The sequence below is a fragment of the Pinus tabuliformis genome, chromosome Q (genome assembly GCF_031772625.1).
Source record: "Pinus tabuliformis cultivar Carrire ecotype Pingquan chromosome Q, CPIR1, whole genome shotgun sequence".
Classification (NCBI taxonomy): Eukaryota; Viridiplantae; Streptophyta; class Pinopsida; order Pinales; family Pinaceae; genus Pinus; species Pinus tabuliformis.
In genome coordinates this window covers 1,137,053,704-1,137,075,975 of record NC_142296.1, presented here as the reverse complement: position 1 = coordinate 1,137,075,975, position 22,272 = coordinate 1,137,053,704, and the positions used below count along the sequence as shown (strand labels likewise).

At 31.4% G+C, this 22,272-nt stretch overlaps 1 protein-coding gene across 1 annotated transcript; it reads right to left on the bottom strand.

The window, feature by feature from the left end:
* Positions 1–4,340: 4,340 nt before the first annotated feature.
* On the bottom strand, positions 4,341–7,218 carry LOC149223557 (peroxygenase-like). The gene is made up of 5 exons (XM_089383341.1): positions 7,082–7,218; positions 5,591–5,740; positions 4,956–5,038; positions 4,637–4,857; positions 4,341–4,488 (listed from the first exon to the last, which is right to left on the bottom strand). The coding sequence occupies exons 1-5, from the start codon at positions 7,188–7,190 to the stop codon at positions 4,341–4,343; spliced, it is 711 nt and encodes a 236-aa protein (XP_089239467.1). The 5' UTR covers positions 7,191–7,218.
* Between the last annotated feature and the right edge of the window lie 15,054 nt (positions 7,219–22,272).

Below are 22,272 nucleotides of genomic sequence, written 5' to 3'. Positions count from 1 at the left end.
CACCGTGTTTTTACTTCTAAATGAATGGATAATGTATATTTGACCTAATAAATCATAGTGTAGCAATTGGCATGAGGGAACATGGCTCATAGCGATTATCAGGTAAGTATGAGATCCCTTCACTTAATTCTATTGTTTACACCTATAGGTTACATGTTGATGATATGTTTGACAACATGTTTGTCATGACTTGTAGGGGTATGGTTATGGTCTTGCTCAGTTTATTCGTTTTGCATCATTGTTTCCTTATATTTTACTAATTCTAAACTATCACTCCCTTATGGGGAGTTGCTTGAGCTCTGGGCCTGAAAAAGTGGCTTAAAACCTAGGGTTGCTGGCACGAAACTAGCAATTTTGGTACCTTGTCGCTAGGAGGAAAGCCTACGAGAGTTACTTTGGGTTGTTGGTCACTCCCTTACCGATAGAATGAGAGTGACTATGGCCTAAGAGCTCCAGAACAATAGTGGGACCTAGGGACAGGTTGTCTGAGTAGTTGACTTATCTCCTGAGGGTTCTGTTGATGATGTTGGATGACTGTGTGTGATGTGTCATTGATTCCACTTCCTTAAGGTCACATAGGAGGTTGAATATTATCATAGTAGCCTCTCTTCTCATGTTTACCCTGGTCAACATGGTTACTTGGGTGGATGTGGGAGGAGAGTGTTACAAAGTGATATTAGAGCACGGTTCAACTCTTAGACTGGATGGGTGGTGTGCGTTGGTCATGCATGCATGTCAGTTGCATGTATGTCTCTTACACTTGCATTCCATGTGCTTTTTGCATTTTCTTGATGATTGATTATGGTTGTAGGAAGGTTTTCATGAGGAACTTAATGTTGATTTTGTGGAATGCATTTGTCATGAGTATATGACTGATTACATATTGTTACATGGTGCTTACATGTTGATTATATGCCACCTACTTACATCCTTGTATGTTAGGCTACATTCTTGTATGTTTGATTACATGTACCAGTCTTGTAGGTTGGTTACAAGAATTGATCGCTTATGCTCAACGACATGCATTCATATGTATGTGTAGTTGACTAGGCATTGCTTATGCATGTTGACGGTTACATGTGGTATTGTGCGCAATGGAGTGGTATTTTTCATCATGCATGAGGTCATGGTTTGGGAAGTTGATATGGTCATCCATTGATGATTAGAATCTAGATAGAATTATGTGTGTATGGTTTGGTACTCATGTGTTATATGTATATATGCAGTTGTTATGCATATAGGGTCTTGGTTATACTTATGCATGAATAGTAGGTCACACATGCCTTGTGAAGTCATGGTATGTAATTTAGGTCATCATGGTGCTATTGGTATGTTATGATGCTAATGTGTTGAATGAGGCAAAGCAGGAGATGCAGATCATCAAAGTGAAGTTGCAGCGTTGGATCTTGAGGCAAGAGCAGATCATCATATAGGTATTGTATGTTTTGCATGCAGATATGTAAGTCAAGGATTGTTATATGTATTAGGTTTATATACATTAGTTTTATGCACGTGCATTTTGATGTTATGGTTACATAAATGATAAATTATAGTTGATTAGTATAATCATATGCACATGTGTCAGATAGTCAAGAATGATAGTAACATGTGGTTGTAAGCATCGCTATTGTTGGTTAGGTTAGATAACTTGATGATTATGTTACATGATACATTGTTGATGAGTATGTTATAAGTTAACTTGTTGTTGTTATATGACATTTAGCTTGACGATTAGGTTTTATGTCGTTGAAGAGCATGATATATATATATCTTATTGTTGTTATATGCTATTAATTTGATGATTAGGGTTATTTCACTGAGATCTCGATGTCATATGTATTTTGTTAACCTAGTTTGACCTATGCATATGGTTATGGTTATGATATCCAGGTATGAATTGACATATTTGTAATATGGTGATGTAATAATCTCAATTGACTTTGAATATGTGTCCATGATAATTGTGTATGAGTTATGATGTAAACATGTTAGCTAGTGGCTATTTTGGATATCATGATCTTATTTATGTTTGATTTAATATCTCGTGGAGTTATATCATGCTAACTAAATTGATTGTGTAGACAAGGTAGCCTCCCTTGAGGTACATTAAGGTATGAGTTGCTTAAGTAGTATACTTGGTGCTTCATTGTTGATTATGTTGTCTATTTGGTATTTAAGTGTTTGGTGCCTATTATGTCTTCTAGTTGATATGTCTGACATGGTGCGTTCATTTCTTGCTTGAATGTTTGATTAATTACATGACATGAATATGAGTTGAGTATGGATTATGACATGATTGTTAATCTTGGTAAAGGTTTATTTCAAATTGATCAATATAATTGTTTTGATATTTGGAACATATGGTTGACATGTGTGAGGAGTTGCAGAAATAATGCTTGGTATTAACATGACAAGGTAATAGTTGATGTGTTTATATAACTTATAGTTGGGTGATGTGACACACGGGGGAATTCACTGGGGGAGAAATACCATATCACGTCGTTTCATATTAGGGGATATTTATTGAGAAAAAAATGACATAATATATTGGGGGATATATAGGGGGTAAAGGGTTATTATATTGGTAGGTATAAAAAATGGATCCCAAAGTTAATGAAAAAATATAACGGGGTATAAAAAATGTTGATGAAAAAATGGATACCTACAATATGTAGTAAAAGTAGGGGTTTTTAAATAAGGAAGGTGTATTGGGTTCATATTGTTAGGAGGTTAAATAATGTGATTTTTAGATATATTTTCTAATATTTAGTCAAATTAAGGGTATTTTTTAACATGCCAAGAACGCACGTGATATGCCAGAGGTTCATTGAGTGAAGCCCCCGTGATGTGACAACGCATAGTAAGCCTCTGTTGCAGCAAGGTAAAAAGGTAAAAGAAAGGAATTGGGCAAGAATTCCTTGGGATATGTTTGGAAACCCTAATTCCAAACAAATGAATGCTTTGCCTATAGGGGAGTCTTCTTAACCTTGATTTTGTTTTACATTATTTAGATATATGCTATATTCATGAACATGCACTTGGCATGTATATTAGCTAGCCTTTAGTTATAGGTGGATTTGTCAAAGGATTGGAGTCCCTTGAGAGATGGCGTGGATGCGCTTAGTTGCAAGCAACATGCTTGGTACAACAAGATGAGGTAATTGGTGTATTGTTATATTTATTTACGCACTAATAGTTATGTGTTAATGACAACATGATGCAAGGAGTTGCATTGCAAGAGAGGTTGCCATGAAATCTTGAAGAAAGATTAGGTAGAGCATTCCTTGGGAACCATGTGGATTGAGTCATGGTGTCTATTGTTAGTCTTGTGATTTTGGTCTTTTGCGATTATTACACTTGATTTGTGATTTTGATTGTGTCTAGTGCATAGTTGTGCCACTTTGTTGTGGTGTCGTATTGCTTTTGGTTTTCATGGTATTCTTGTTGTTGTTTCCTTTCTTGCCTTTTATTGTTTTGAGTCTTGGGAAATTGTTAGGAAAGAGGAAGGTTAATGGAGCTCGAGGAGAGATGTGTGGTACCCATCATGTAACGTAAGACATGAATGAACCTCGGTGCATGAGTAAGTGCAACAAATGTTAAGAATGTGACAGTCGATTGGATTGGTTAGGTCCATTGTCGTAAGTGGATGGTGGTAGTAAAATCATGAGAAAGGTAACCAAAATGGTAAAGTAAATGAATATGAAACGTGAGATGCATCAGCTATGTTGGGAACAACTATTTTTAATGTTGCACATATGTTGTATGAATAAAGGAAGTTTTCTTAAACCTTAACCTTTATATTTGGTAATTATGTTTATAAATCATATTGTAAAAATGTTAATTCAACCTTGATTTTATTATTAATAGTTTAAATATTACCGATACATAATATAAATGGTAATTATGTTTATAAATCATATTGTAAAAATGTTAATTCAACCTTGATTTTATTATTAATAGTTTAAAGATTACCGATACATAATATTAATTAATACATTTAGTTATACAATAAAACCAAAACTACAAAACGAAACTTCCATCCCCTCATCAATAATATGTTTTATAAAATTAATTAATTAAATATATATATATATATATATATATATTCGAAATTGGAAACTAAATAAATGATACTTAAAATATATATCATTAATAAGATTTAAATAATGTTTCTGAATATGTCATTGCCGACTTCACCTTTGCACAAATAAGACCAATCAGGATTACATTTCACAATTTCGTCTCGATATCCGATTGGATGGGGCATCACGTCTTTATTTCCTTATTCATAAATGAAATTCTTGGTCTAGATATGACCTTATTATTTGATTAACAGACATTTAGCGTCTTTTGTGAGATGAATTCTGTTTTGCCAATATTTCCCTCAAGCTCCCATCGAACATTTTTCTGATCGTTTCTTTCTCAAGAAAGCCTTCCTTGTTCTTGCCGATAAGGTACAGGAACGTCCATTCCAGTTCAGCCGCGACCCTGGGCGGTCCAGGAATGTTCCATACCATAATTAGTTCATCTATTGATTGTAGATTTACAAAATATTTCAGAATTTGAAAAATTAGAGATTTGATATCATTAAATTTTTTATATATTCAATACACAGAAAAGTTATAGTTGTCATTACCATCCAAGAAAGTCATTTGCATTCCTATTGGCCTTGAGCATGCACTGTATCTCCATGAAATTGAGTTTGTGGGGGTGTTTTGTAGCGTACTTGCTGAAGATGGCATCAAACTTTTCAGGAGCGAATCTCCCTTCAGTATCGTACGTCTCTGAGTCGCTTCCATGCTTTAAGTTGTGGATGTTGTCAATATATATAGGGTGTTTCAGAGATGGTATCCATCCCTGCTCACCAACATCACATAAAAAGTAGATGAGGAAATATCATAATTCAAATATGTTGGAGCTTTATTGGTAAACATTACAATGAACAATATACTTACAGGAAGAGTATAGTAGGAGGTTACATGGATAACCACTGTTGCCACCAAGCTCAGTATGACGTTAAACCCTACGGCACGAAAACCTTTGCAGGTTCAACCATGTCAGCGTTAGGAGAATGGGTAGAATGAAAGTAGGAAATTATTTTAATGTTTACCATGGAATAAAATAGGTTGGTGATTGGATGCTGAATTTATTTTTATCCTAAAGTTTAGGAATAGAATTGTTAAAACAGATTAAAGTGAGATCTTCATTTTTCCTTTGAAATGGTCAACTAAATATTTCAAATTTTCTAATACAGATTGTAAATTTTCAATATTTTAGAATCTAATAAACAAAACTTTTGTTCATTAAATTTTAGATAAAATCTATAATAAAATTAAGAAAAATTTATAATAATTTATATATAATTTTAAATTTTATATTAAATAAAATTGAAATAAAAACTTTTAGTGAAAATATAAACTGTCCCAATACTAACCAATCTCAATAAAAAAAAACCAAAGCTAAAATTAAAATTACCATTAAAATTACCGGAAACTTAAAACTTTTAAAATGTTATCGAAATTAGGGTATAAATTTAAGAGAAGATTGATTAATGAAAATGAGATATAAGATGAGAAACCAACCAACCAACCGTTGTAAGTATCGGAAGGATAAATAATTCCGTCCATGTCCTTGTCGAAGAATGCACAATGTTGTTGGAGAATGCTCATCCCTTTATTATCGTAATCCGTAGACCCATTTATATGCTCCGGATCTACTGCTTCCAAGGCTCTTGCTAAATCTGCAAAGTCAACCCACGCCACAGCTAATACAGGTTAATCATATTAAGTTGGCATAAAATATCATGTTAATAACATTCCAACACTACTAAGGTAATAATAAGGTTTTAGATAGAGGGGAAATTACTTTTTTGGATTCGTTATTTAACAATAATAAGGTTGCATAAAAAATCCAAGGATGGTAAACTATAAAATGTAATAAATAATAATGTGATTTAAAATTTTATAATAATATTTTATTATTATAAATTTAATATTTATATTTGATAAAATTAAAGTATAAATAAAATATTTGATTTAATTATTATAATTTATTATAATTATAATTAATATTATTTAAATTTAATTAAATTAATCAAATATAAAATATATTTATATAGTTGTTGAACTGATTTCTAATATAATTTAGTTGATTCTTAATATATTTTAGGATAAATATAAATATATATTTATATAAATACATTCCAAATTTTTACTCACAAATAATGATAATAAATATATATATATATATATATATGTGTGTGGGGAATTTGATATGATAAAATAGTACGAAAATTGAGAATTTATAAAATATTTAAGAGTAGATACATATTAATTTAAATTTTATTCTTTATTTAAAATAACTTTTAAGTAATTTGTAAATTTTTATAGTTTAAAATATATTTTTAATAGTATAAAAAAATTTAGTATATAAATTTTTTTCTCTTACATTAAAATTTTATAGAAATAAAATTTATTATTACAAAACTCAAAATATTTATTTAATATTAAATAAAACCAAATTAAACAAATGAAATCAATCCACTAATTACAGTATACTTTACTCTCTAATAAGCAAAACCATATTACCAGTATAGAGTATTAATTGATATACTTTGATAACACAAACCATATTACCAATGTGTAGTGTTAACTGATATATACTAGTGAAATAACATGAATTAATAGCTAAAAATTCTAAAAAAAAAAAATTATATTAAAGAAAGTGAAACTTCAATGTTAATCAATGAGACAATAGCAACCATTTTTCTTTTTATTAGGATGCAACATTAAAAACCGATTATATCGATTGGGTATAATGATACTCATTTTTATTTATATGTATGAATTTTAATTTTGGAATATTTCAAATTCGCAGTTGGGTTAGGTTCCGCTGTAACTAATAGATAAGACTATTTTGAACTAGTAACTTAATTGTCAATCTTTAAATTTACAAATTATAGATTCAAATTTTGTCCATTTGAATTTCGGAACTCTGCGATCAAAATTCACTTGAATTTACAATCTAATTAAACTAAGCCAAAAGAGATAGCTCTAACTAACTAGGTAATTGTGTTACATACAAGGCACTGGCATTTGTTCCTGCAGCTGGGTGTTCAATCTCCTTTGTGCAGTGACAGGCGCCCGTGCAGCCACTGTTTGCAGGGAGGCTTCCGAAGGTTTCTCCTCCATATTTCACTTTGCTGCCAGGCTTTCTCTCAGATACTGTAAAAAGAAAAAGGCAAATGCTTATAACAGACCTGCTCAAATACACCTTACACCAACAGGTTAAACAAGTCGGGACTAACTAAATTTGTACAGAGGCTCTATATAATGGGGAGGAAACGGGATGAGTGGGGTTACCCTTTTGGTGAACCACGAACAACCAACTAAAATAATTATGAGATGACTTATTATTATGGGGTTACCCTTTGGGGTTTTGGGGTTACCCTTTGGGGTTTTCTAGTTTCTCCGTAGTCGATAATACTACTACCTTCCCTTCTACGTAACCATGTCTGCACGTACTATTCCGTCCTTTTTAAGTCATCTTTTCTTATAATCACAAAAATGAGTCATCTATTTGCTTAGTAAAGTCTTTCAATCCAGTCCATATGATGAGACTTCTTCGCAAATACTTAATCGTGTTTTCTCTCCTCCTGATAAAGGTAGCACCACTTTTATTACCAATGGTGCCTTTCCACTTTTAAAATAACATAATTTTCCTTTGGGTGACTCTCCATTTTTATTACCAATGGAGTTTCCACTTCTTTAATAACATAACATTCCTTTTCGTCACTCTTTCAAGTAACCTTCGTTATTTCCTTTAGTGTAAAGGATACGTAGCCCATTTTCACAATTTATGTTGATATATATTTAGTTTTTGTGGATAATTTAAGTTGATCATCATGTTTAAGTAATAATGGTCCTTTGTTTTTTACATAAGTTGTGTTTAAGTAATAATGTTCCTTTGTTTTCTACATATGTTGTTATTTATTCAGTATAATTAATTATATCGAACATGGTTTTGGTTTTTTTTTATTATTATTTGATAATATCATGGATCTGATTTTGAAAGAAGAAACCAAAATTTTCTTAGGATGCTATGAATGTTAATCAAACATAGTGGGAACCATTCTTTATTGTCTTTCAATTTTGATGCAATGATTATTTTGTATCATTTAGTGATATTTGTCCATGATGTTCATTCTTAGAACTAAAATGACGTTTGTAGACAAAGATGGAATATGGTAGATGATTTTATTCTAGAACATCCCCTTCTATAGAAATGGAATAATTTCATAAACAAGGTCTCTATAAGCTTTATTAATATGTTAGAAGATGTTGACATGTTGTGCTATTCAACCAACCCTTTGACTAGTGACTTCATAGTCAAACTGGGTTGCTCAACTCAACTTGAAGTTGAATTCTAAAGTGTCCATAAGTGGTGGTGGAAGCCACTATGGAAAATTGATATCCACTTTTATACAAATCTTGCATATTGGTTTCCCCTAGGAAACAAATTTCTCACCTAGGATGGTGGACTAAAGCAAGGTTGGATTGGTCCCAATTTTTATTCCTTCTGTAAGCATTACGTGGGAACTATTATCCACCTCTTTGTTACCTACCCATACATTGGATCTATTTGGATAGGTATAGACCACCTCTTTGTTACCTACCCATACATTGGATCTATTTGGATAGGTATAGACCACCTCTTTGTTACCTACCCATACATTGGATCTATTTGGATAGGTATAGACCATACATTGGTGCCAAAGGCCACTAGGTATAAATTTACTCTATTCTTATTATATCAGAGTTATTTGGATAAGAATATCCCATAAATTGATGTGAAATACCACCTATAATAAATTTATCTTTCACTACTTTGTTCAAGAATGCCTAATGGACACTTTGTTTGTAGGTTTTAGTGCGCTACCATGCTCTTTTATCTATGAAGTTTTTTGGGCATGGAACCATAACATCAACTAGGATATGCAAGTTCCTATAGAGCTCGTGTTGAACCTCATGATCAAGGACATATAGGAGAATAAAGGTTAACCTAAGGAAAAAAAAAAATTAAATGCATGGTCAATATTTCCATAAATATGGAGATTCCATGGGGACTCTTAGACAGTGTTAGTTAAGGCATATACCAATCTACAAACTTGGAGCGATATTGCATATCAACACTTGACAATATATCCACTTGCTTTATGATCAAATGTCTAGTTCAAAATACAAATTGGGGTTTTTGACTCTCTGTACACTTCTACATTGTGCTATTAAGTAAGGGTTAAAAAGTTAGATATCATGGGAAACTTAAAATTGGTAATTGATTAGGAAAATAAGTACAATCAAGTAAAAATATTATAGTTGAAACCTCCCTCATATGAGTTATACTTCGACTGGATTTCTATTACCCAAATACTTAGGGAGCTTAATCAACAAGTGGAAAAGCTATCCAAGCAAGTACTTCTTCACTCTAAGGGGCCTTTCACCTTGGATGACTATTTTTAAAGGGAATCTACAAGAGGCCATGTTGTTCCATTTATAATTTTTCATCATGTTTAAGTCAAAATGATTTTAGTTTTTAGTTTTTTTCACCATATAAAAACTTAAAGGGTGTAAGCTCCAATTCCAATTCCAATTGTATATTCTTACCATTGTTTTTTTATGCAATAAATTTTATATCTTTTTCTAAATATATAATGACAAAGAAATTTATATAGAAATTATGAATACTCGAATATTACTATGCCAATTCCAAATAAAAATCATAATTCAATTTGCAAAATCAACTTAATGTATATTTATTTTTGAATTTAATACTTAAAAAAAATCATACAAAAAGCACTTCAATATTTTTTAATATACCTATTAAAGATTGAAATCTTAAAACCATGATAAAATTTTTGTTTCAGCGTACAGTAAAGAAATTAGAGAAAACTAACCAGAGATAGGGAGGCTTTTCACACTTAATACTTTTAAGATATCACCCTTGATTAAATAATTGAATTATACTTAGAGAGCGTAGGAGAACACAATATAGGACAAAATTAATATTGAAAAGGAGAAATACTTTTAGATATTATTCTTATCAAATAACTAAATTATAATTAAAATTTGTATGGGATAATATATAAGAAAGTAATTAAATTATACTTAAAATTTGTTTGTATGGGATAACATATAGGAAAAAAACTGTATAGTATAATAATTTTTTAATAATGATTAAATAATTTTATATTAAAATAAAATTAGCAAAGATTCTGGTAAAATTATATGAAAAAATTATTTTAAAATTTTTCAATTAAAAAGTAGAGATGTTTTTTTAAGATATAGTAATATTTATTTAATTATGTAAAAAAAACATTTTAGAATATTTCAGCAATATATATTTTCAAGATTTTAACTATTTTGTAAAGCATTTAAACTTAACAAATTGTGTCGCGATTGTTTACTTGTTCTGGGATATTTTTTCTAGATTTAAACTTTAATTAATGGTTTCCATATTCCTAGGAAGTTAGTGCACTATTTATTCTTCCCTTGGTCCGTAATGATTTGAATTGACTAAGTGTATTTGATTGAATACTCCAAACTTACCATCCTTACTAGGATTTTTTACCATCTTTCTAAGCATGTTTCATCTTGTCGATAGAATAGTGATCTAATACTATTTATCGTACCAAATTTCCCATGATAGTTACAATTTGGATAATGACTTGATGCTCTTACCTACACACTTTTGTTGCATCCATGAAGATTGAGCCTCCATTGGACTAGTTATATTCTTCATCAGATCACAAAGGATGCACAATATGTTGCAACTCCATGTAATCCATCTGAGAAATATAACAATGCAAGAGTAAATTGAAATCTCAAATCTTACTATAGTTCCATATGTTTTCTCCACCTTTAGATCCCTCAAATCTTAGAATAGATTTTGGATTTACTTAAGGTATTCCAAGCAAGCACCAAGCAAAGTATCTTCATTCAATGTAGACAAAAGGATCAATGATCAATACATGGAGCCAAAGGATGGACCATAAATCAACTGAATTTGACATTCATAGAGTTGAAAGGAACAAAGGAAACTCCTTCCACCTCTATACGAGCCGTAATTTATCTTGACCAAAACCAAAATTGAAATATTACATGCCCAAAATAATGGGTTCCAAAGATTAATCAAATTAATAAAAAGGTAGAATAAGTTCCCATGGAGGAGAGGATGGAAAAAAGATAATATTCCTTAAACTAAAACTAAAACTATCTAAGTCACTGCAATCCCTTCATAAAATAAGCGAAAGAGGGGTGGTAGCTTACCTATATTCTAGAAAAGGATTAAAATCACACATAAAACCTAAACCAACTTTCCAAAAATCAACAAATTAGTGGTTGAACCTATGGACCAAAGTCTCCAAATAGGACATCCTTCACAACAAGAAGGAGAATTACCTTCTATAAATTCAAATACATGTGGAGTTGAATTCCTAAGCATGTGAAAAGATGATAAGGGTTTCTTCTCATAATTTTCTTTGCCTTAGGATAAGCTTTTTAAATGACATGACTCCTTAATTACTTGATACATGCCGTGTTCTTCATTATAGTACTATCAAGGGACATGTTAGTTGTATACCTTGTTATTGATAATAATTTTCCCCATTTATAGGGAAGTTCCTTGATTGGAAAATTGGTCCACTAAAAATTTATTCTCCCTTAATACGTTATTAAAATCTACATACATAATTTATTTGATTCTTTTTTTTTCCAATAATAATACAATACAACAATAATACATACACTTCACCATGATTATTAATTGATTTTGTTGATAGATATATCTATTTCAGAATATTCTTTTCTAAATTTTAGTTTAATTATCAGTAATTATCAGGTGGGTGGTAAGGATTTAACCTCCATAGGATACACTATAATATTCATAGAAGTATCCATAGATCAAGGAGTAAGATTTATCTAGTGCAAGTTAGTTATGCTCTTTTGATTAATTTATCTTGAATTAGATAATTAAAGAAAATTTCATATCAACATGTGTCATATTGGGTATGTGATATTGATAAGCCATCATATTGACCCATGATATTGTAACAAAAACTATTTACAAATTACAAATTTCCATGATAAAGTAGGATAAATCCCCATAATTAAGAATATTGTTTAAGTCATATTAATTTTTTTTATAATTAATAATAATAATAATTTAAAATAAAATTCTATTTTATATAGCTTCCCTATAATTCTTAAGCTCATGCGTTAAGAGTTTGAGTGAGCCTAATGGTTAAGAGCATCTGTTTTCTCATAAGAAGTCATAGGTTCAAAACTAAAAAGAGGTAGAGTAAGAGTCTCATACCCCAATTTGGTAATGTTTGGCTTCACTGTGGCCTATAATAATAATATATAAACCTCATACAAACCAAAATTACCACCCTCGTGAAAAAGTACTAGAATCTCTATTTCAGCTAAAAATCTTCTTCAACATTAACATAGGCCATCAACATAAAAATATATGATCATGAACTTACACATAAGGAGGCCTTCAAGATATGTGAGCTATATAATTAAATGGGCTATTAATTTTTTTTGTTAATTACTATCAATTATCCAACCAATAAATAACTATTGTTTGATCTTTATGTTTAATTTAATAGTCATTGGCCTACCTACATTTACCATAGCATTTAATCTACATCATATGGTTGTTGACTTTATGTGTTGCTCATTGGACACAATATTTACATATAATCTTTCTAAGTACTTATAATTAATTTCCTCTTATTAATGGGCTTGCTAGAAAACTTTCTCATTTAAGAAAAACTATAGGTATGATTCCCAAATATTTAACATGGGTGGTCCTATGTTGGTATCATCCGAGTATGAAGACATGACGCCATGGAGATATGAGGAACTCTCCCAAATTCTTTGTTGGGTTAGTCTGTAAAGATCTAGACCGTCGATTTAGAAAGGTGGTCATGGAAAGTGGAGATCACTCTAGGGTAGTTAAGGTAACTACGCGCCCCTTTGGTCAGCTCTCCACTTGCCATTTTCCCTCCTTCCCTCCACTGCTCTACAACTCTAATATAGTTAGAGTTTATGGAAAATTCAAGGCGGAGACTTTTCTGGAGGTAAGATGTCCAGTCCACCACCACGGCTGACCGCCATACATCTTCTCTCGAGTTTTAGCTGTTGGTAGTGGGGCTACCTTCGTTCCTTAGACACGATTCCTGCAACCCAGTCATCTCTTGCTCCACAATTATTCACTAGGTTTGTCTTTTCCTTCCATCACTCATAAGCTTTTTCCTTCATGTGTTTTTTTGTAAATTGTCATGATACTCCTCTAGTTGCTAATTACATTGTTCATTGAATCTGCAATTTCTCTTCCTCCATGGATTCTGGCCATTTAACTTGCCTACGTGATGGGCTTGATGTGATTCAGCAAGAGTTAAGTATTCCTAACCTTTTGTTCCCCTCTGTTGTTTTTTTGTCCACCTAGGTTTTTAAATGTTTGTTTACTAGCGGGTTCATCTAACTGTTGCACATCCTCTTGCTGCTAGTGTTTCTTTGCAGCCATAGAGACATCAATTCTCCTTCCGATGTATGGTGCCAAGTTACTCTACAAACCTCCTTATGTTGGATGAGGGTTCGCTTGGGTTATTTGTTGGTTTAAAAATAAAAGGGTTTTTCCCTGTAAATTATTTTGGGAATTTCTTTCATAGTGTTCTCGATAATAGAAGTGATGGCTTACTAGTCGTTTTGATAATGGCTCTGTCATTATTTTCTTTTAAGAGACAACTCTGTCACATTTGCCTTCCGGGTTTATTTATTTATTTTTGAAATGGGGTTGCTACTACCAGGAGCACTCAAACCCCTTACAATTCGAGTAAGTTCTTGGAGAAGATGTTTATTCGAGTCCACTGTCAAAATCTCAAATTTTTTAATTGTAAATGCCTCTCATTTCTTATAGTAGCGTTTCTCTATTCAGATCTATGAGTATATTATTTCCAACGATGGCTCTATTTAATGTTAAATCACATGACTATTTTTTTCTCATATATTTACACACAGAGAATGATTTTCTTTAATAATTAATTTGGTATAGTCACTTTTTCATTCGAATGTACAGTTTTTCCTTTTTCGTTATGTTTCCTTCTCATTTTCTTTTTGACCAAGACCTTCATGGTCTCTGATAACGTCTCTAGCTTTTCTGGTTTAATTGGTTACCCAATAGCCTAGCAAATATGGTGGGAAAAATGGAGTTGCCAGACTCTATTCGCCTCCCAAATTGGAGCTTAGTTTAGTAGACACCCACCCATGGTCTTGAGAAACCCTCTGTTGATATCATGGGACAAGGTCATAACGTGTCAGAACCAGATTTAGTTTTGATTAAACATTGTTTAAAGCACTATTCCAACATTGTTGTTACTTTGCTAGTTATCTGCATGCGTGAATTTCCATTTTTTTGCAAACTATAGGTTGTTCACAAGGAAATGTATGCAATTTACTTATTATTCTTTTTCATGTTCACTTGGGTTAGTATCATCTTGCATTGCTCTCATTGTTACACATGAAATTCATTATTTTCATATTAAGGAAAACAATCATAGTTATTTGCATGGAATCTATGTTCATTCATTGGTGTTTTTAATGAAGAAAAGCTTAATGTTTATAATCTATATTTATGAATTTCTTTTAAAAGAATGTACGTAGTGTTGTGACACCATAAAAGAGTTCTTTCCTGCTTAACTCATTCGGTTCTTGACAAAATTATACAACACTGGGTACTTCTGTATATTCTTAACAAGAATTATGGACAACTATTTCTTTTTCTTTCTTCTATTTTCGGTTAGAAGCACGAGTCTATAATACAAAAACACAATAATGCACTAAAGTAAATTATAGTAGCATAAATTGGATCAACTATACCAACCAAAACCGTAAGTCTCTCCTCCCAACCTTGAGACCAACAATGACATCCAGTCTCCCCCCGAGCTTCCACTCATCCAGACAATATGGGTTCAATTCCCAAGTCGTCTAGTCTCCAAACCTCAAGATCCCTGGTCCAATTTAGACTCCCAACTTGTAAGGATCTACTGAGGATTCCAGTGGCCCAAGTCCAGCTCAGGAATCTCCTCAGTATAGCAGTACATTGCTCACCTGCATAGTGGCCTATGTTAGGTCTGCATATCCTTTCGCTCTTCCCTCGCTCCTCTGGCTTCCTCCGTCCTTTTCCCCATCAAAAAGAAGAGACAACCTTCCTTGGAACTACCCTTTTCTAGGGAGAAAAACAAACTCAACTGACCTAACTATATGGAGAATTTTATTTATTTATTTAATTAAACATATACAAAATTTTATTTTAATACTCAAGAACTTAACCAAATCCGAGTCACTACATTTATTTGGTATTCCACTTACACCAAAATCAGTTCCAAAAGTTTGTAACTAAATAATGTCAAAGTTAAAAAATAAATTCAACTTAGACCAAAATCAGTTCCAAAAGTTTGTAACTAAATAATGTCAAAGTTAAAAAATAAATTCATGAACAAAGTTAAGCGTGTCAAGGAATTTGAAAAGTACACTATGAAAAGCACACTATTTTCTGTGATGTATTGAAAGTGAAATTAATAGAGGTAACTTGAATAATGAATTTTTCCCTTGGACAGAACTTGGTGAAGGATAAAGCATGGTGATCCCAAATAACTCCCGTATAAGGAATAAATTCAACAGAGACCTATCCCATTTCGCCGAGGTTATTATAATGAAGCAGATTCAAAGAAAGTCTGAAAAGCATAGATATGATTTAGTTGAGTAGCCCATCAAAGACTTTCATGGCTTCCTACACAGAATAGTCTATTCTAATGCTGCGAAGCTATAAGTCACTGACTGCTGCACATTAATATGATTATAGTGACTACTCCATCAAAAAGCTACATCGCTTGATCATATACAAAGTACATTATTCTAGCGCTGCTATACTTCATTTCTGCTACTAAAACGGATGAAAATAATCGAGGGATTTCCATTGTCAATTTAGGAAAACCAACCATAATCCCTGGATATTAATTCCGTAACTCCAACAAAATTTTATACAAAGTGGAATGCCTCCAATTACCGATTAGCAAAAAGAAAATTACGTGAAGCATAAATCATCAATGAAAATAATGATGAAGTGACTTAAGTTTTGGTATAAACCAAAAAATGATATTCATTTGGCCGCTTCTAAATTAAGTTAGTGTAATCACCTTCATTCTGTTGAATGGTCGACCTCGATTTCAATGACTTGATCAGACACATTCTTCATCTACCTAATTTTTAAGTTGTATGCCATCTTGGAGTCATTGCCTCTCACATTATATAGGTCTAAAGAGTGTTACAATGGGTGATCGGTTAAAGAAAATGGAAGCGTAAATGGTTGATGTATGCACTGAAATGGGCAGGGATGGGATTTTTACCAAGTCATCGCCTATAGGGATGGGCAAGGACAGTAAATAAGAAATAAGAGGACGTTGACATGACATATCTTATTTCGGTTTAGAATCTATGGGAGTGTTAATTTTAAGAATATTTTAGGGTTTGATGGATAAAATTGAAGTTAACAAAATTTACTATGGTAGCTTATGGTTTCACACTCTTAGTGGACTTTGAAGCGGCTTATTTTTCATTGATAACTTGAAACGAAGATCTAGGGAGATGTCATAATGCATTGAATGTAGCCAATAAAGTCAAACGTACTCCTTACCAATGAATGAATGGCCCCACATAATCAATTCTTGAATTTATGTGGCCTTGTTCAGCGGGCAAGTGCTATTTCATGGACTATAGCATAGTAAATGCTCTCTTAACAGAGTCTAAGGACAGTCTTGGGAGACGGGTTCTGACATCGTCTCCGTTCTCCGGCTAACAGATTCCGATTGCATAGTGATGGAGATATGCATGATGCCATCGTTGTTTGTATTCATGCCCATCGAAATGACATAGGGTATGAAATAGCACTTGCCTTCATCCCATACCATACATGTGATGTTGTCAGTCGTCCGTGTGACTCCTTCATCCCATACCATACATGCATCAAGGATTTGAATTTTAAATTTTGAAATTGGGCGCGCTGGTTATTCCATTACTTGACCACCGCTCGTAATTCTCCCACAGACGGGAGTGAGACGTTCGCACCTACGGCACCCAGCTTCGAACCGCTTGTCCTTGGTCATGGGTTCCAGTCTCGAATCACATGGGAAGGAGATGAAGGAGATGCTGGGACTGTGAACGAACTGCAGACCATGTAGTGATTAGAGAAAGGGGAGCCTGCTTACCTCCAAGCCAAGAGCCAGCTCGCACGATTGCTCTCTCGACCAGGACGACTCGTTGTAGAATGAGAAAGGCACCCCTAAGGTTGCCCTCTTAATTTTTTAGAAACTCAAGTAGATCAGAGCTTTCACTCGTCGAATAAATAGAGTACGTCGTCACAAATATGGTCTGGCCGGGAGAAAAGTGCCTCAAGTTTGATTTTACCTTATGTTATTTTATAAGTAAATCAGTGCATCATAGATTTGTGATTTTCATTAATGAATTGGATTGAAACACAGCAGGCGCTCCTTCTGACCAGTACAAGTTACATGGGTAGTTTGTGGGTGCAAATCGTAGGTGCAAAAGGATACGTAGAAGCCGGACAGTTTTCTAAGTATTTTGTTCACTGTTTCCCTGAGATGAACGAAGGTTTTCTAAGTATTTTGTTCATCGTTTCCAAGAAATGAACTAAGCTGCATGAATCTGAAAAAACCCTTTGGTCCTTATCGCTATTTTGGTATTTGGAGAATCATTTTTCTATTTTTGTCGTGAAAAGTTCGGTGAGGTTGACAAAGTTATTATGTTTTAATAACATTGTTTATCATTTAAAAAAATTAAGCATTCATGGATACATCAGGGAATGTTAATTTCATTGGTAGCAGGTGCAGGGCTTACTATCTTGATGAGGAAGCTATTTATGTTAATTTTATTGGCCGTCGTTGCGGGACTTACTATCTTGGTGAGGAAGCTATTTAGGTTAATTTCATTTGTAGCATGTGTGGGACTTACTATCTTGGTGAGGAAGCTATTTATTTCTAAGTGCAGTGAGTTTAGGCTTAGTTTTAAGCTCATTTTTAAAGTCATAAGATAGAAAGTTATTTTAATTTTATTTTTACCTATATATATTTTTTTCACGAGTTCAAAGAAGCTTTTTGAAAACAAAAATTTAGTTAATCATCTGCATTTCATTTTAGTTTTATTTTTTAATATTAAAAACAATAGCTCATATCATTTGTATTATGGGTAGGTAAGTTTGAGTAAGGAAATAATTATATATATTAATTAATAATTTGAATTAAACTACATATTAATGATTTTGAATTAAACAATTTTCAAAATTAACTTTTACTTATAAAATAAGAAAATAATTTATTTAATTTAATAATATTTAATTTATTTATTAATATATTTATTTTATATTAATATTATAAAATATGCACTTGAATTAATAATAACACTTTTTAATATTATGAATTTATATATATTTATAATAATAAAAAATAAAATATTATCAATTTTTTTTTAATTTATTTTTTAAATATATTAAAAGTCTTTTTTATGTGTTGTTTGAATTTTTTTTTGTTGCTATTAATAATTTTTTTTTTCTAATAATGTTTCTGGTAAATATTAAAAGTTATTTTCTATATATATAGATAAATGACATATGGGAAACATTTTTTTGTAAACTAAAGTAGCACCTTAAATACATCATGACAATAGGTAAATAAGTCCTTAAGATATTTTTTACTCAAGAAAAACTTTGTAGGGGAAATTAAGATATGGTTTCCCACATTTGTGTCAATCATAATTGTGCTTACTAAGTATCTAATAACATGAACAAGGTAAATAACATGGACAAAAAGAAGCTTCCCAAAATAGTTTCAAACTCCAACCAAAACAACACATTGACATAATTATGCCAAGACATGGCTAAGTTATCGAAGAATAAAAAGAAGGCATTCTACGACATAATGTTAATTAACATTCATGACAATAGGTAAATAATTCCTTGAGATTTATTTACCCAAGAAAACCCTTGTAGGGTGAATTAACTCCTTGAGATTTATTTACCCAAGAAAACCCTTGTAAGGGGAATTAAGAGATGGTTTCCCACATTTGTGCCAATCATAATTGTTCTCACTAGGTATCTAATAACAAGAGCAAGGTAAATACCACTAACAACAAGAAGCTTCACAAAATAGCTTCAAACTCCAAAGAAAACAACACATTGACATAATTATGCTAAGACATGGCTAAGTAATTGAGCAATAAAAAAAGTTATTCCACAAAATGATGATAATATTAAAAATGTAATTACAACTAAATCTAAAAAAAATTATGATGTGATAAAGAAAGTGGTCAACCCTAATCTAGAAGATAAAAAATATCTAAATATTTTGACTAATGTAAAAAACAAAATCAACATTGCTAAAATAAGAACATGCTTTTATCTTTGCATTTACAACCCCAAGAACTTCTTATTACTATGAATTAGATATGCTAGATATATACTTATAATGATTAAAAATGAAATTACTATGAGATTATTTTAATTTTTTTTTTAATATATTAAAAAAACTATTTTATGTTTGATAAGCCTTTTCAAAATTTAATTTTCTAGTTTTTTTTTGTGATTAATAATTTTTTTTCCAAATAAAATTTCTTAGTAACTTTTAAAAGTTCTTCTCCGCACATATATAAATAGATGACATCGATGTTCACATTATGTCATCTATAGATGACATCGATAGTACTTTACATTTATGTCATCTATAGTATATATGTCATCTATATGTAAGGTACTTGTTGATATTTTTCAACCCAAGAAAATATGTTAGGGGAAATTAAGATATGGTTTCCCACATTTGTGATATGGTTCCCCATATTTATTGATGCTACCATTAGTAAATTTGTAAACTTGGAATATAATTCTTCTTCCAAGTGGGTTATAATGTAATCCTTTCCAACACAAAACTAGTCAAATATTTAACCACATTGACAATATCCTATTGAAATAAGAGTTCCATTAAGTTATTTAATATACTTAAAGTTGAAATGGATTTATATTATCATGAAAATTTAATTTTGTATAAATATAAGCATTTAGATATTAAATGTAAGGACATGTCTTTGTAAATTCCTTGTTATTTAAAATTCATTGGATAGTGAGAAGAAATAAAATAAGATCAACTACTAGTAAAATATTTAACCACATTGACAATATCCTATTTAAATAAGAGTTTCAATAAGTTATTTAATATACTTAAAATTGAAATGGATTTATATTATCATGAAATTTTAATTCTGTATAAATATAAGCATTTAGATATTGAATGTAAGGACATGTCTTTGTTGCTTCTTTGTTATTTAATATTCATTGGATAGTGAAAAGAAATAAAATAAGATCAATTGATTAAAGTTGGATCACATATAAATTTTCTTAACTTAAATGAATAAAAAATATAATGAGAATAAGGTTAATTTTATCGAAATAAATTTAGATACAACAAATTTCAAGTTGAAGTCATTTTTATAGGGTATACTGTGTCTCTAAATATTTTGTGTGAGAGTAGTTGAGAGTGAGAAGAAATAAAATAAGATCAAATGTTTAAATTTGAATCACATATAAATTTTCTTAACTTAAATGAATAAAAAATATAATGAGAATAAGATTAATACTATTATAATAAATTTAAAGACAACAAATTTTATGTTGAAATCATTTTTCTAGGGTATAATGTGTCTCCAAAAAGTTTGTGTGAGAGTAGGAGAGAGAGAGTGGAGGTCAATTGCGGTCTTCCTCACTTGGCATAAAGTCATTTTTCTAGGGCATAATGTGTCTCCAAAAAATTTGTGTGAGAGAGAGAGATGTCAATTGGGATCTTTTCCACTTGACATGATGAGCTATAAGGCCTTGATAAATGTTGTTGTAATGACTTTCTGCCTATGAATATTGATGTATTGCCTTCAACCCTATGAACTCTTAAGTGAGTATGCCTATGGGTTGGCCTAGTGCCAACAACTTCACTTTAAAAGAAAAGAAGTGCATCTCTTGAAATCATATGACAAATTGAGTTATCAACCCACTGTAAAACCTCTCAAAAACAATTGTGTGAACATAATACAAACTACTTTTCAATATAGATAAGAGGTTAAAATACATGTTAATGAAATTGGCACAAGGTTATTTTTGACGATAAGAAACACATAGATGAACACGAATATCCATGGAATAAGTTATGATTAAAGTTATTATGATAATTTGAACAATATGTGAATTTTCCCTGGTTACAAAATTTTACAACCTTTTGCAAATTGGTTATGATGTCATATATTGGTTCCCACCAATGCATATATTTCTAACCCCATCAATGTCATTAAAAAGACGCACTATATAGTTATCTAAATAAAATTTTGAATATTCTTTGAGACAATAACTACATGCAACCATTGTAAGACAACCATAAATGATGTTGTCACATCCTTATTATTCAAATAGAATCATTAAAACCTGTAGTTAAATCCTTTTGATGATAAACAACCCATAGATGAACACTAATATCCATGGAATAAATTATTTTTACAATTTTTGTGATAATTTGAACAGTATGTAAATTTCCAATTGTTACAATAATGCTATGACCTTTTACAAATTGTTTATGGTGTCATTTATTGGTGCCCACCAATGCATATATTGTTAACCCCATTAATGTCATTGAAAAATAACTTTATATAGTTAAGGAAACCAACTTTTAAATGTTCTTTGAGAAAAGAACTAAATGCAACCATTGTGAGTCAACCATAAATGATGTTTTCATATCCTTATTATCTAAAGCCAACCATGCAAATAGCGTTGTAATTGAATCATTCAATAGATTCAATAAATTGTATATCCAATATAAGAATAGAAATATAAAATGTAGTAATGAAGGAAACATCTCATCCATGTCATTGTCACATGCTCCTCTTCCATTTTTCTTCTTGTGTGAGGATGATTTAAGTCTACACTTCAAAACCCTAAAATTTCACAAAGGATCCATTTATTCCTCTTCCATTTTTCTTCTTGAGTGAGGATGATTTGAGTCTCCACTTCAAAGCCCTAAAATTTCACAAAGGATCCATGCGTTCCATCCATCCATTCTTTCACAACAAGATTTCATGCATGTGGCTACATATGCATCACTTTATTTGA

Excerpts from the sequence above, each read along its gene's own strand:
- LOC149223557 (XM_089383341.1), bottom strand. The coding sequence starts at position 7,190 with ATGGAGGAGAAACCTTCGGAAGCCTCCCTGCAAACAGTGGCTGCACGG. Across the intron at positions 5,039-5,590 it reads TCCTTCCGATACTTACAACG|GTTTTCGTGCCGTAGGGTTT; the intron begins GTTGGTTGGTTG and ends GAACCTGCAAAG. Across the intron at positions 4,489-4,636 it reads GCAAATGACTTTCTTGGATG|GGTCGCGGCTGAACTGGAAT; the intron begins GTAATGACAACT and ends TGGACCGCCCAG.